Consider the following 16,807-nt stretch of genomic DNA (forward strand, 5'->3'; position numbering starts at 1 on the left):
CTGGTGGGAATGTAAATTAGTACAGCCTCTGTGGAGAGCAGTCTGGAAAACTCTCAGAAGGCTAGACATGGACCTTCCATATGATCCAGTAATTCCTCTCCTTGGATTATACCCCAAGGACTCCATAACACCCAACCAAAAAGAGGTGTATACTCCTATGTTCATAGCAGCACAATTCATAATAGTTAAAACCTGGAAGCAACCCAGGTGCCCAAAAACAGATGAGTGGCTGAGAAAGCTGTGGTATATATACACGATGGAATACTATGCAGCTATCAAGAACAGTGAACCCACCTTCTCTGACCCATCTTGGACAGAACTAGAAGGAATTGTGTTAAGTGAGCTAAGTCAGAAAGATAAAGATGAGTATGGGATAATCCCACTCATCAACAGAAGTTGAGTAAGAAGATCTGAAAGGGAAACTAAAAGCAGGACCTGATCAAATTGTAAGTAGGGCACCAAAGTAAAAACCCTGTGGTGAGGGGTAGACATGCAGCTTCCTCGGCCAGTCGGGGGTGGGAGTCGGTGGGAGGGATGGGTCACAGTCTTTTGGTGGTGGGAATGGTGTTTATGTACACTCCTAGTAAAGTGTAGCTATATAAATCACTAGTTAATTAACACGAGAGGGGGAAGACTAATTGTATGTCTCGAAGTTTTTAAAACACAGACTGAGGCTTTTTAATATATAGGCTGTGTATTTGATATGCGGACTCTCTCAAAAGCCTAGACCAAGTAGATCAGAAGCAACCAATAGCACAGCTATATACAAGATACTGGGTACTATACAGCAAACCCTAATAAAAGGACTTTACAAAGTTAACCCAATTAACAAATAATGTGATGATAACATTAACTATCCATTGTCTTTTTGAACCCTAAGACAGCAGGAACCTCACATCTCCACTATAGAGCCTCTACTTCCCCCAGTCCTGGAACCTTAGGATAGGGCCCACTTTCCCGTATGCCTCTCCCAATCCATATCAAATAATATTGCATCTGCCAATCGCAACCTAATCAACACAATGATTGTCCCCTCAACATGCTTCAGCTCAGATTGTGTCCAGAGACTTCACGTGTGGAATGACAACCCTTCAGCTTCATTACTCAGGTGAGACCTTCCCTTTCATAGTATTCTCTAATTCCATCCCAGGTGGTTCACTTTCTAACAAAGTCCCAAAACCTAGATATACACCAGTTTCTGTGAGAGAGAGTATATGTTCACACGTATCCATAAACTACTGCAAAATATATACCTGAAAGCGAAAGTACACTAGAGTTTGCAGTGAGTACCCCCCCAACACTTCCTCTCCACTATTCCAAGCTTTGGGTCCATGATTGCTCAACAATTTGTTTGGCTTTGTATGTTAACTCTCTTTTCAGTCACCAGGTGCCAGATGCCATCAAGATGCCGGCCAGGCTTCCCTGGACTGAAGACCCCACCAATGTGTCCTGGAGCTCAGCTTCCCCAGAGACCCACCCTTCTAGGGAAAGAGAGAGGCAGACTGGGAGTATGGATCGACCAGTCAACACCCATGTTCAGCGGGGAAGCAATTACAGAAGCCAGACCTTCCACCTTCTGCAACCCACAATGACCCCGGGTCCATACTCCCAGAGGGATAGAGAATGGGAAAGCTATCAGGGGAGGGGGTGGGATATGGAGATTGGGTGGTGGGAACTGTATGGAGATGTACCCCTCCTACCCTATGGATTTGTTAATTTATCCTTTCTTAAATAAAAAAAATTATTTATATAAAGGAAACACTGACTAAACCATAGGATAAGAGGGGTACAACTACACACAATTCCCACCACCAGAACTCTGTATCCCATCCCCTCCCCTGATAGATATCTTATTCTTTAACCCTCTGGGAGTATGGACCCAAGGCCATTATGGGGTGCAGAAGGTGGAAGGTTTGGCTTCTGTAATTGCTTTCCCACTGAACATGGGCAATGGCAAGTTGATCCATACTCCCAGCCTGTCTCTCTCTTTCCCTAGTGGGCCAGGGCTCTGGGGAAGTTGAGCTCTAGGACATATTGGTGGGGTTGTCTGTCCAGGGAAGTCTGGTTGGCATCTTGCTAGCATCTGGAACCTGGTGGTTGAAAAGAGAGTTAACATACAAAGCCGAACAAATTGTTGACCAATCATGGACCTAAATGCTGGAATAGTGTAGATGAAGAGTTGGGGGGGTGTGTATGCTCCATTTTATAAATAGCTAGTAGGCATATTTTAGTTATATTCCAAAGGGCCTGTGGCTATATTAGTTTTTTTCTTTTTTCTTTATTTTTCTCTTTTCTAAAGGAGAGACTTCTTACAGAGACTATCAACCAATAAAGGAACTTGCCCCATTTGTCACATTTCATAGCTCTTCCTCAGGAAGGAAGGGCCAGAGGGAGGCCAAAATGAGGTTCCTCAGTCATACTAGACTCAGACCCCATGTCTTTGAACTCTGACCTAGTTGCCCTGGTCACTCTCTACCTAGGCCCAGGGTGTCAGGAATGAGCAAGTGTCCACCGCCCCCTCCCATCCCTAGAGTCTGTTTGTCCAAGTTCCCACTGAAAGATTCTGGGTCGATAAGAACTCTCTTTCCTCAGTCCTTCTGCAGGAAGAGGTGTCCCTGTGCTGCTTTAGGGACCTCTTTGCTTCTACAGTCACTTCCCAGAGGGCAGAGCAGCCTGTGCCTGGTGGACATTGATATGAGCTCACAGCCTGGTGAGCTCTGCCTTCAGTTGCTGGGCTCCCCTTCCAGCTCCACCTCCAGAGCAGCAGACATGGAGGGCTGGGGTCTCTTTGCAGTGATGCTGGCATATTCCACAGACAGAAGGAGGTCAGGGGTGGGCTTTGAAGTGGGGTAGGTGTTGATATAGATGGGGTCCTCAGTGTCCAAGCAGTTCAGATGGGTGAGTGAGGCATAGCAAAGGGCTCCCATGTCTTCAACGGGGTCCATCTGCTGATCGGGTTGCTGGAAATCATAGGAGACAGCAGGCACTAGAGAGGCCACAGCTCAGAGGTGGGGGTGGGGTGGTCAGAAGAACCTTGGGGGCTTAGAGCTGGGTGGAAGGCAAGGACAGAAACAAGATGTTAGGTAGGCCTCTGGGAATGGGTGAAAGCTGCAAGGGTGGTATCTCTGAAGATGGGTAAGAATAGACTAAAGGAAGCCTCCAAAAAAACTCACCTACATAGTGCACCTGCTTTGCCATGCACCTGCCTAGGTTTGAGCCTGGTCCCGACTATGCTGGGGAAAAATGTCTGTGCTGTGGTTCTTTCTCTTTCTACCTCTGGTCTCTGCCTTTATATCTGCAAAATTTGGCCAGGAGCTGTGAACCCCTGGGATGATAAAAAAGAATGGACTGAAGGAGGTCAGGGAGATGACTCTGTGGTAGAATGAATGTCTTGTCTGTATGAGACCCTAGGTTTGATCCCTGGCACCATATAAAGTGGTGGGTTGGATCTGTGGTCTACCATAAGCACAATAATCAAGATTTTTTTTTTTTTTAAAGAATGGGCTAAGAAAGACAAGACAGAGTATGGTCCATGTACACACAGCTCCATATTTCCTGGGAGCTGGTTAACAATGCCCAATCTTAGGTTCTACCCCAGATCTATTAAAAGAAAGAGTCTAGAGGGGGTAGGGTGCAGAACCTGCTTTCACAGCCTTCCAGGTGGTTTCATTGGTGCCTACTGAGTCCCAGTGATAAGCTTGGTGAAGAGAGAGAGAGAGAGAGAAGAGCCAGAGCACCTGGTGAGATAACATAATAGTGATGTTGGAAAAAATAAGAACAGAAGGGAAAGCACAAAGCAGAACTTGGACTGGGTTTGGTGTATTGCACCAAAGTAAAAGTCTTGGCAGTGGTTGTTGGTGGTGGGGTTTCAGGTCCTGGAACATGATGGCAGAGGAGGACCTAGAGGGGGTTAAATTGTTATGTGAAAAACTAAGAAATGTTACAAATGTGCAAAATATTGTATTTTACTGTTGACCATAAACTGCTAATCTCCTCAACAAAGAAAAAAATAGTTATGCAAAAGACATTCATGCCTAAGGCTTAAGGTCCCAGGTTCAGTCCCCAACACCACTATAAACCAGAGCTGAGCAGTGCTCTGGAGTCAGTCTATTTGTCTGTCTATCTGTCTGTCTGTCTGTCTATCTACCTGTCTATCATGAGTGGCCGGTTTGCTCAGCTGGTTAAAGCGTGGTGCTAATATCTATCTATCATCCATCTATATCTCTCTCATTAAAATAAATTATTTTTAAAATTTCATTAAGATAATTAAATTATTTTTCTTAAAAATTGGTCCAGAAAGGTCCTTCAATAGTATTACCATGTACATGAGAAGACCTGACTTCATTTCCCAGGACATAGGAAAAAAATAAAGAAATTTATTTCCCAGCTTCCAGTGAAAGTACTTTCAGGAACCATATTTTGGTCACAGACACCTTTTTTTTTTATAACTGGTTATAAAAAAATAAAGCCATAGACTGGTTCATGACTCTCTAGATGGGCCAACACTGAGAAGCTGTCTCCTTGTGGGTAAAAATCAAAACCTGAGTCAGTCAGCTTCTTTCTGTTTCAGGGTTTTTGAATTGGGAGACATGGGAAGGATGCATGCAAATGAGGCAACAGGTACAGGGGAAATAATAAGGATGAGTACACACTAGTTAGGCAGTTAAAAGAAGAAGGAGGAGGAGGAGGAGAAGGAGAAGGAGAAGGAGAAGGAGAAGGAGAAGGAGAAGGAGAAGGAGAAGGAGAAGGAGAAGGAGAAGGAGAAGAATAGATGTACCCAGGAGAGTGAAGATTCCTTATGTCCTGGTAAGAAGCCCTTCCTGTGTACCATGGTCTCTACGTTCAAGGATGAATGGTTATCGTAGACGTGGTAGGATTCATCTTCACCTGCAAAAAAAAAAGTCAAGCGTTCATTGAAGAGGGACTTCCTGTTAGCCACCCACCTCCATGTTGGAAATACTGAATGGGACTGGCAGTCCTGGCTGGTCAGAAGGAGTCCAGTTAGAAAGGAAGCTGGAACTTGATTAAGAAACTTCTTCCTTCCTAAGGAGAATCTAGGTAGTAAGCACTAACCAGATTAACATCCAGGAAGTAGATATTCATGCTCAGATATAAATCAAATTGATTGCAAGTACCTAGTGTGTGTAAAACCTGCAAACATAAACAATTACAGGCCACAAAGACTTACAGATTTAAATCTCAAAGTTGAGTATCATCTTTTTGCTAATGTACTCACACATTATAAACCTTTCATTTTGGGGGGCCAGGGGATACAATGAGAAACATTTAATTTTATTCCCACATACGTACTTAAACCTACACAAAGACTCATCCCTAACTTAAAGTTCAATGAGAATGAAAACATCTTGACAATACACCAAGCATGTTGGGATTTTACTTTTATATTTCGTTCTACAAGCTATATTACTATGACCCATTACTGAGTTTACACAGTTTGAAATTATGTGTTGTTAAAGTTCGGAGGCTCCAGCAGGCCGGGCTAGCTTCGCGGCAGTAGACAGAGACAGAGACTCGGGGACACACGGCTGGGTTGAGAAGCTGCAGTTTAATCTTTATTCACGAATGGGCAAATCACCACACCATGTGCTTCCCCATCATTCTCCCTTCGCGGCTGCTACTGGGACTCTGGATGTCCTTAGCATAGGGGGCGGGGAGAAAGCGGGGCACGAAGCTAGCAAGGGCCAAACCAATTCTCTCAGAGGTCGGGGGTAAGGGGAGCAAACCAATATGAAACATACCAACAATTCCCCCTTCTGTTTTTAACTAAATGACCACAGTATCAGGGGTGTGGGGTGAACAGAAACCTATATCGTACAGGCATTTTCAAAAAAGAAACTGACACAAACATGGAGAAACATGTAAGTGAGTAACAAGAACTAGTGTGCTGCCAAGGGAAGGCCTGAGGGGGCCATTTTTTGCCTCTGTGGGCAAAACTTTATCAGCTTAAAAAAAATTTCCTGCCTCTGGGGGGTGTACTTTCCTCAATGGGCATTTTCTAGCATGGGGGGAGGGTGAGGCCTAGAGTCCCAAGGCATGGCTGCAGTCAGTCTTTGAGAAACCCAGCAGCATAAGCGGAAGCTGCTAGTTTTGTGCAAAGTGTCCCAGAGGAGTACCAGTGAGTCCGATAGAATTGCAAGTCCAAAGCAGATGTCCACCGAAGAATGCCAGGGGGTGTAACGTTGTACGTCTGTCTCGATGGGGAATGTCAGCCATCAGAATTCTGCTTTTCTGTAGAGAACTTAACAGCTGCAATTCACTTACTTATGAAACAAAACTTGTAGCAGGTTAGGAGTTTACCACAGTTGATAACTCTATTACAATTGGAAGTCCCTTCCAGCATGATTCTAAGGCTATTTAAAGTTCAAACAATAAAATGTGGAAAGGCAAACATGAACCATAGAAAGAAAAAAGCCTCAGGCATGAGAATTATTAGCATAACCATAGCAACCTAACATTTCTAATTGAGAAGGAATTTGAGACTTTTACATATCAACAACGTCTTTTTAACCTTTTGTTACACCCATTCAAGATGGAGACACACCCTAGGTGTGCACAGGTTTTTTTTTTAGACCAACTTAGTTAAAATATATTGATTATTAACTAATTTTTACCTCAGACTTTAAATGTAAGTTAATTTTATCTTTATGAGAATTACGTTGAAAACCTTTTTCATTTAACTTTGTCTGGTAAGAATATAGCCTTAAAGTTACATTCTTAACCTTAAAGTTAATGTTACCAAACTTTAAACACACACATACACATGATCTTTAATACACAAGGAGAGAAACTTTTGTTACGAAGACATGCCATTTCAAACACGAATTCAGATCTGTACTGTCTTAGCCATTCAGGGAGTGCGTTGTCCAGCGGTGGCCTCTTGGGCAACTTCACTTCTAGGAATTGCAGGTTGCGATCTCTGGATGAATCTCTTCGTATTCTAGCTCGTCTGCCTTCAGACCCGAGCTGAGGATCTCAGCCAGGGGGCCCAGTTTTGTCAGGTAGCCCGTGGTCTCCGGGTGGTCCGGGATCCATCCAGACTTCATAGCGGGAGGGCGGGCCTGCCAGCCTTGCAGAAGGCACGGGCCGAGGTGCCACGGGGTGGCGGCCAGGATAGGCTGCCACGGCCCTGCCCCATGGCCCTGCCATGTCGGCCGAGCAGCGTGGAGGGAGCTGGCGCCTGATGCCCCACGCCACGTGGCGGAAAGCTGGCTCCTGCGGGCTGGCGTTGGGCAAAAACCACAGACTGGTCCAGAGATAAATGTTCCAGAAACAGCGAAACAGTCTTGTGAAGAAAGGGCAAAGGCCTTTGGAGATCTCTTCACAAGCAGAAGAGAAGGCCATAGTACATAGGTAGCCAAATTGTCTTCACTTATCTGAGAGAGCAGGTCAGGTCCACATGGGCGCCATTTGTTGTTAAAGTTCGGGGGCGCCAACAGGCCGGGCTAGCTTTGCGGAGGTAGACAGAGACAGAGACTTGGGGACACACGGCTGGGCTGAGAAGCTGCAGTTTAATCTTTATTCATGAACGGGCAAATCACCACACCATGTGCTTCCCCATCATTCTCCCTTGGTGGCTGCTGCTGTTACTCTGGATGTCCTTAGCATAGGGGGCGGGGAGAAAGCGGGGCACGAAACTAGCAAGGGCCAAACCAATTCTCTCAGAGGTCGGGGGGGAAGGGGAGCAAACCAATATGAAACATACCAATAATTATGTATATAAATTTTACAATCCACTACTGACTTGCCCTATTTCAATCTTGTTAACATTGCAGGAGTATGTAATTAATGAACACAGTATGGATTTTATAAGCAAGTCAAATCAGGTATCATACAAAGGCATCCTGCTCAAAATGCCATAGCTTTTTCATGGGACTAAGCTAAAAATGTAACACTTGGAAGATGGTTCTGTGAGTAGAGCACATGCCTTACTATGCATGAAACCCTTTGTTTAATCCTGAATAATATAAAAGCACTATGGATTCCATGGATGACAGTGTGGTGCTTTTTATCTCTTTTGGGCTGCCTGCCCTTCTCACTTCTCTCTCAAAAATATAGATAATTCAAGATAATTCACCTGGATAGTGCACCTCCTTTGTAAAGCACGCCACCCAAGAATGAGCCCATTATGGAGGTCCCATTCCATAGGTGCTATTGGTCATTGGTAATTGATTCAACATCCATTCTATCTCCTCTCCCTAAAAATCAGGGGTAAGGGGAAAGTCTCAGCCTTCTGTTCAAGGCTGATTCCTCTGGTAGCCAGTTTCTAACCTAAGTGCTTTCCCAAATCATCTTCATTACCAGAAATCCCCTTGGGGAATAAAGAGGCTTGTTGTCAATTACAAGGCACTTGCTTCACTTCTATGACTCTGCAGCAATTTTCAAAAGCTAAGAACAAGAGAAGGATAAGGGTTTGGGGGAGCTGTGAGCCAGGAGCCATAGAAGACCACATAGACAAGAAATACAGTTTTTCATTTTGCAAAATATGAGTATTTCAGGGAGCCCTGGGCGTTTCCTCTGGGGACTGGGTTTCCTGGTTGGTGAAATGGGTATGTTAGGCTTCATCCCTACGCCCTCTGGATAACCTGTCTAAGGCTAAGCCTTGGAGTCTACTCAACGCTAGAGATTACCTTTTCCAGCTCTTCCTTGGGCTTTCTTGAGGCACAGAATCAGAATACCAAGTCCCAGGCCCAGCAGCAGAGCAGCCACCACCACACAGGCAGCAATGAATTTCCAGTTACCTGAAAGGCTGTGGAATAAGGACCAACAGATAAGAACAGTCAGAAGTTTGTTGTCCCAACAGATTCCCTTGCTGAGCAGGCCAGCAAGCAACCATGCTCAAGGGTTCTGCTCTGCTGAGGAGAGAGCACAGTGGTAGCACACCAGACTAACATTCCTGAGGTGAGATCCTAGAGGTTCCAGATTCAATCCCCAGCCTCATCAAAACCCAGAGTTACACATGCTTTAGTCTCCAGCCACCCTCTCTTCCTCTGTCTCTGTTTCTCAGGTAAATAAACAAACTTTGGGACCAGGAGATGACAGGGTTCAAGCCCCCATCCACCACATGGAAACATCACACAAAGAGGAATCTTTATGGACAATAAAGCAGTGCTGTGGTGTCTCTGCTTTCTCTGTTTCCTCTCTCTGCCTCTTACCATCTATCTGCAAAAAATAAAATAACAATATTGGATTGTTCTAAAAGTCATAACAAATGTTTTCTGTGTAAAATGTATCATTGCTCCTAGTCTTTGATTGTCAGAGAAATGCAAATAAAGACAACAATGAGATACCACTTCATTCCTGTGAGAATGTCATACATCAGAAAAGGTAGCAGCAACAAATGCTGGAGAGGTTGTGGGGTCAAAGGAACCCTCCTGCACTGCTGGTGGGAATGTCAGTTGGTCCAACCTCTGTGGAGAACAGTCTGGAGAACTCTCACAAGGCTAGAAATGGACCTACCCTGCAATTCCTCTTCTGGGGACATATCCTAAGGAATCCAACACACCCATCCAAAAAGATCTATGTACACATAATGTTCTTAGCAGCACAATTTGTAAAACAGCCAAAACCTGGAAGCAACCCAGGTGTCCAACAACAGATGAGTGGCTGAGCAAGTTGTGGTATATATACACACAATGGAATACTACTCAGCTATTAAAAATAGTGACTTCACTGTTTTCAGCCAATCTTGGATGGAGCTTGAAAAAACCATGTTAAGTGAAATAAGTCAGAAACAGAAGGATGAATATGGGATGATCTCACTCTCAGGCAGAAATTGAACCACAAGATCAGAGGAGAAAACACAAGTAGAACCTGAACTGGAACTGGTGTATTGCACCAAAGTAAAAGACTCTGAGGTGAGGGGTGGGGGGAGAATACAGGTCCAAGAAGGATGACAGAGGACCTAGTGGGGATTGTATTGTTATATGGAAAACTGAAAAATGTTGTGCATTTACAAACTATTGTATTTACTGTCGAATGTAAAACATTAATTCCCCAATAAAGAAATTTTAAAAAAAGAAAGAAACCAAGTCAAGTCACCCAAGTACTAAAACAACCAACCAGCTACCCCACAAACAAAAGAAACTAAAATGTCACACACCAAGAAAATCACACTAAAATTAAAACTAAAATGTCACACACCAAAAAAATAATAAATAAAATGCATCATGAGGGAGCCAGCTGGGGGTACATCTAGTTAAATACTCAGTACTAAGCACAAGGACCTGTGCAAGGATCCAGGTTCAAGACCCCCCCCATCCCCCACCTGAGTGAAAGCTTCTTCAGCAGCCAAATAAGTCTGCAGGTGCCTTTTTCTCTCCATCTCTATCTCCCCCTCATCTCTCAATTTCTCTCTGTCCTACCCAATAAAAATACGAACAACATTACACTTCCCTCAGTTACTCCAAAGCTAACCTTATCAAAGTAAGGACTGTGAAAGCTGAATAAGGGCAAGAGACTGGTATACTTTAACAATGACTCTTTAGTCACTATCAGGCCACCCCATCATCTGGGGCTCTAGTCGGGGCGTCCTGACATTCCCAAACAGACATGATGGGCCTAGACCTCGAATAGATCCCTCTCTCAATTGTTACTGGTCATCTTCATCAGGAACAACACAATAGACCCCTCTGTGGACTCCCATAGAACCTTGCCCTCAATGTGGATCAACAATGGTAGAGAATATTCCATCCACCGAAGGGAGGCTGAACAACATATTCTATCTACCACCTGAGGAAGATAAGTCCTGAAATTGGGGCAGCTTGGAACATTCCTTCTCATGACCACAGAATGTGAGCTTAGATCTACAGGGTCACATAGGCTCCTAAGCTGAATATGGGCCCCAGATCATATCAAATCGATGAGGTTTGCAGTCAACAATATTTATACACCTTTCCTGTATTTGGGAGCTACTCTCTCTCCTGATCCAGCTTTCTAGCCCTTTTCCTAGCCATGACATCATCTCCCTAGACAATAACTTGGGTCCACCTGGAATATCAGATGTTAGGCTCAGAAAAAACAAACAAACAAAAACTAATATAGTCATGAACCCTTTGGAATATAACTAAAATAGGCTTACTAGCTATCTACAAAACAGAGACCCCAAAATCTTCATCTGCAATATTCCAGCCTTTAGGTTCATGATTAGTCAACAATTTGTTTGGCTTTATATGTTAAATCTTTTCAGCCACCAGGTTCCAGATGCTACCATGATGCCAACCAGACTTCCCTGGGCAGACGACCCGACCAATATATCCTGGAGCCCTGCTTCCCCAGAGCCCTTCCTCACTAGGGAAAGAGAGAGACAGGCTGGGAGTAGGATTGACCTGCCAACACCCATGTTCAGTGGGAAAGCAATTACAGAAGCCAGACCTTCCACCTTTTGCACCCCATAATGGCCCTGGGTCCATACTCCCAGAGGGATAAAGAATAGGAAAGCTATCAGGGGAGGGGATAGGATACGGAGTTCTGGTGGTGGGAATTGTGTGGAGTTGTACCCCTCTTATCCTATGATTTTTGTCAGTGTTTCCTTTTTATAAATACAAAAAATTTTTAAATGGGAACAACAAAAATATGGCAACCAGGAGCAATGGATTCGTAGTGCCAGTACCAAGCCCTAGTAACAACCCTGAAAGCAAAGCAAACAAAACAGAACGAAAAAAAAAAATTGCATCATGATTTTTTCCGACAACCTCACAGTCTACTAGGAGCTGTGTAGTCATGCAGGCATAAAGTCCCAGTGAAGCCCTGGCAGCAAGGAAAAATGAAGAAATTTCTTATTTTGTTTAAACATTTTATGAGAGAGAGAGAGAGAGAGAGAGAGAGAGAGAGAGAGGGAGACTAGAGCACTGCTCATCTCTGATTTATGGTAGTGTTGTGGATCAAACCTGGGATTTTAGAACCCCAGGCATGGAAGTGTTTTGCACAACTATTATGATATCTCTCCTACCCGGAAATCTTTTTTCTTCAAGGTCCTTTCCTGTAAGCCATGCTTTCTCACTTTGTGTTTGTATCTTCCTTAGGGAATGAGGATGCTGATATTGTATCCAGTCTGCTCCTTTCTCTTTGCTGACAGTTGTCCCTTGGCTTGCCTTTTGGGTCCCTGCACTAAGTCTTGGCCCATCTCCCCCTCACTCTCCCCTTAGCCATTCTTGGACCCCATCCTTTATCTTCAGTCCTCCCATTGAGACACAGCTGAATCTAGAGGATGCCATGGGTTATAGCAACTACAGAGTGTGCCCTTCCCCTAGAGCCCTGTGGTTCTAGGATAGCTCCCCTGCTCTTTCAGAAAGGTAGAGAAGTTTTGGGAGTGGGACAGAGGGAAAAAGCAGCAGCTGTGGCCACATGCCTGGCTCTAAGCCCTTTGAATCTACAGTCTCAAGGCTGGATGGTGGTGTGCCTGATTAAGCACATGCATTACAGTGCTCAAGGACCCAGGCTCCAGCCCCTGGTCCCCACCTGCAGGGGAAAGCTTCACAAGTGGTGAAGTAGAACTGCAGGTGTCTCTCTGTCTCTCTCCTCTATCTTTCCCTCCCCTCCTATTTTCCCTGTCTCTACCCATTAACCAATAATTTAATTTAAAAAAAAGAATCTACATTCTCTAAAACCTGTGAATCCTCACAACTGTCTTATAGGGCAGGTGAGGAGGGTCAGTGGAAGAATACCTGCCTTGCATACATGAAGCCCTGGGTTTGATCCCTGACATCAAACAAGAGCAGCATGGACAAGATGGGTAGAAATCCATGGGTGGTAGCTTGTGCTCTCTCTTCCCTTCTTACTTTTGTGTCTCTCTGTATCTCACTCTTTCAAAAAAAAAAATCAATGAAGTGGCTCAGTAGTAGAACCCAGGTGTGAGACATCAAGTTCAATCTCCTGGAGCAACATTTTTAAAATTCCTGTAAAATAACATTTTCCACGGGAGTGACTACACTCCCTAGAGTAAACTTGGTAATGTTTAGAGGCATTTCCAGTGATCAGCACTGCAATAATGTGTGCTAGTGCTGCCATGGACAGAGGCACCCCCCACCACAGAGAATTGACTCAGTCTGAGTGTCATTAGTGCCACACACAGGACCCCCCGCTGTGAAATGGGAATAATACTGGTCCCGTTCTTCAGATGAGAAAAGTGAAGCTCAAAGAGATGTGACTCCTGTTTCATTCTCTGAAAACCAGAAGGTTGTTGGGAGTCTTTGGCCCACTCAATAGTGGCTGAGAGGAAATGGAAGGTGGTGACTGTACCTGCCAGTGACAGGATTGGTGACAGAGGTCCAGGCTGTGGTTCTCCTGGTGCTCCTGGTGGTGGTAGATGCAATTGAAGCTACAAATAAGGACAGTGATCAGGGCTGGGCAGTAGCACGCCTGGTAGAGTACACATATTACCATGTACAAGGACCCAGGTTCAAGCCCCACAGTTCCCACCTGCAGGGGGGGAGTTGAATGAGTGGTGGAGCAGTGCTGTTGCATCTCTCTCTCTCTCTGTCTCTCTCTATCTTTCTCTCTCTCCCACCCTCTCTGTCTCTCATCCTCTATCAAGAACAAATAACTGTTGACAAATGGTGGAGTTGTATAGGGATAAAGTCCCAGTGATAACTCTTACACAAAACAAAACAACACACAGTGATCACTCCTGTGTGTCTTCTCCACACTCTGAAGCTCTTCTTCCCTTTTTTTTTTTTTTTTTTTTTGAGACTCTTCACTTCTACCCCCCAACCATGGGTAGAAGGAGACCACACATGACCCTGGGTCAAGTGAGAACTCTTGAGAAGCACTGTACCCTGCACATTACTGAAGGTTAAATCACTCTGAGTTGTGTTGGATTTCCTTCCCAGTGAGGTGCTACAGTGCAAATAGACTAGACTGATACCTGTGTACCGAATGTAGCCTCCTCTGCTCTCACTGTTTTAAACATGCCATGTGCCTCCAACATGAAATGCTTCTCTCCTTCCTTCTAACCTTCTTTATCTCCACTGCATAAGTTCCTGATCAATCCACAAGGCCCAGGTGTTGGCAACTCCTCCAGGGAGTCTGTTTTCCTGGACTTCTGAAACACTCTGTTCCCTCCTTTCACTGGGTCTCCAGCCAGCATGCTTCTATTCTGCCACTTCCCACCCTGTATCAGAACCCTGTCCTTCTTAGTATGTCTTTCTTCCCAAAACTTGTTACAAGATACTTCTATATAGAGTGGGGATTCAAAGTTTCTTGACTTCTCTTTCAGAGATTAATCAGGCACCATGCATAGAATAAGCAAACAGCCAAGGCTTTGGCCCTGAATGACTCCACTGCTCATATGGGTCTTCCAGGTGCCCAGCTGACCAAATAGATGGACAACAGGGAGGGAGACTGGAAATGAGTTGTTGGTCATTATTTCTCCTTTGGCTAATTCTGCTTCTGTTTCTCTCCCTGTCATCATGCCAGGTTCCCCTGCATTGCTTAATGCTGTAGTCTATTTACATAATCATTGTTGTATCTGAGACCTGCCCTGCCTGCAGGGAATTGTTTTAATTCCCACTGGTTAGATGGAAGCTTGCTCTCTCCACCCACTCTCCTATGTATTTCCTGTTCCGACCTGCCATTCCCGCCTCAGAAGATATAAAAATGCAGATCAATAAAAGCAGATTGCATTGCCTTCCCGCTCAGCCACGAGAGTTCCTGGTTCCTCTCCCATGTCGCTGAGTAGGCAACAGCCTAGGTTGGCTCCAGCAGAGTTCTCTCCAACCCAGAGAGCATGTGCCTGGGAAGAAACACCCTCAGGCTAGCCCGGCATCAAGTGTGCTGTTTAAGCCCTGGTCACCACAGAGAAATACAGGGGACATCAACAGCTTAGACCTCAGAACTGAGGATAACTCTAACCTTCCATTGTGAGGCTAAAGATCTCTTTGGTCTCTCTCTCTCTCTCTCTCTCTCTCTCTCTGTGTGTGTGTGTTCTGTGTCAAACCAGGGTTTCTTTGGCCTCAGCCCCTATATGACAAATCTACCACCCCATCAGCATTTTTCCCTCTTTTATTTTTTATTATCTTTATTTATTTAATGGGTAGAGACAGCCAGAAATTGAGAGGGAAAGGGGTGATAAAGAGAGGAAGAAATATAGAAACATATTCAACACTGCTTCACTTGCAAAGTTTTCGCGTTGCATATGGGGACCGGGTGCTTGAACCCAGGTCCCTGCACATTATAACATGTGAGCTCAACCAGGTGTGCCACCACCCAAAATCCCTCTTTTTCTCTTTTCTTAATAGGACAGAGAGAAACTGAGAGGGAAAGGATATATATAGATAGATAGGTAGAGAGAGAGAAATAAACTTGCAGCCCTACTTCACTTCTCATGAAGCTTCCCCTGCAGGTGGGAATTGAGGGGTTTAAACCCTATTCCTTGTAAATGGCAACAAGAGTATTCAACTAGGTACTGTCCAGCTTCCACGATCTCTCAAGATTTAGGGGGCAGATCCACGCCCTGAGAGTCCCAGGCTGCTTCATCTCTCAGGCTTATGCTCTTAAGTTTTGTATCTGCCTGGTTATCTCACTGTCACTGTCTGAACATCTCTTGAGCTCTGCCAGCTCAACCCTTTGAAGGGAGGTGGGAGCTAAGGTCAAGGGTACAAGGGTAGGGAAGTTTGGAAGTGGATCATTCAAACAGTCTTGCTTAAGCCCAAAGGAGTGTTACAACCATGATAAATAGGTAGAGTCCTGTTAGTGACACAAACTTGTTCAGAGACGTGTGTGTGTGTGTGTGTGTGTGTGTGTGTGTGTGTGTGTGTGTTGTGGAAGAAAGGAGCAACCAAGGCTGACCGATCTGAATTCCTCTCTGACTGAGCAGTCAAGGGCCACAGCTGACCTGGAGTGAGGGGCTCCAGTGCTCAGCAATGTTTAGAAGGACAGAGGACACGGGTTATAGTAGGATACTTTCCAGTCACACAACGTGTGATACAGGAAGTCTGAGAAGCACACTTGGGAAGGGGCAGGACTCACCTGGAGATACCAGCAGATAGATGGATCTTAGAAAAGCATTTTGGATTCCACACAAGTAGATTCCCGAGTTCTCCATCCTGATCTTGGTCATGGTGACAGTAAAGTAGCCATACGTGGGATGATCTTGGATGGAGATTCAAGGTGTTTGTCGGTACTTGGAACTAAGAGCTAATATGTCACAGTCTTCTGCCAGTGTTAACTTACACCAGAATTTTACCTTGTTGAAACTTTGTTGGGGCTGGTACAAACAATTCACAAAGATCTTCTGACCCTCCAGTACTGACAATAGCTCTGGTTTCTGTTCCCAGGAGCCTGGTGGGGCGCAGGGGAGACTCCAATGTTAGAGGCTCCCCGAGCTGCCGCTACAGGGTTTCAAGATGGGGTGCCCTCTTCAAGGGTCTATTTTCCATCTCTACACTCAAAGGAGACCCAGAGTCAGTCTCTGACCTCAGCATAGCCCTGCTCCCTGCCCGAGGCTCTGTAGAGGCTATAGCTCAGTCTCCTCATGTAGCTCCCAGCCCCCTCTCACCCCATCTCTTTCCTCTTCCCCTCACCTGGAAACAACAGCACCAGCAGAACAGGAGGCAATAAGTCTGCAGCCTCCCAGGCCATGGTACTCTTCTTGAGCTGGGGTGGGGGAAGAGAAGCAAGGAGCAGGGAAGCTGTTAAGGAGAGGGAGTGGGCCCTCAGTGCAGTTACCACAGCTAGCTGGGATGGCAAAGGGTTCCAGTGGGGAGGCAAGAGACCTGGGGTGCAGAGCGACCTTAATGGGGAAGGGGGTTCTTCCAGCCTCAGGTGCTATGCCAGATTTGGGGTCAGCCTC

At 45.2% G+C, this 16,807-nt stretch overlaps 1 protein-coding gene across 1 annotated transcript; it reads right to left on the bottom strand.

The window, feature by feature from the left end:
• Positions 1-2,723: 2,723 nt before the first annotated feature.
• On the bottom strand, positions 2,724-16,596 carry LOC132538209 (uncharacterized). The gene is made up of 6 exons (XM_060190816.1): positions 16,539-16,596; positions 15,985-16,107; positions 13,258-13,336; positions 8,649-8,767; positions 4,829-4,887; positions 2,724-2,960 (listed from the first exon to the last, which is right to left on the bottom strand). Exons 1-6 carry the CDS (start codon positions 16,594-16,596, stop codon positions 2,724-2,726), a joined length of 675 nt encoding a protein of 224 aa, XP_060046799.1.
• Between the last annotated feature and the right edge of the window lie 211 nt (positions 16,597-16,807).

Source organism: Erinaceus europaeus, chromosome 4 (assembly GCF_950295315.1).
Source record: "Erinaceus europaeus chromosome 4, mEriEur2.1, whole genome shotgun sequence".
NCBI lineage: Eukaryota > Metazoa > Chordata > Mammalia > Eulipotyphla > Erinaceidae > Erinaceus > Erinaceus europaeus.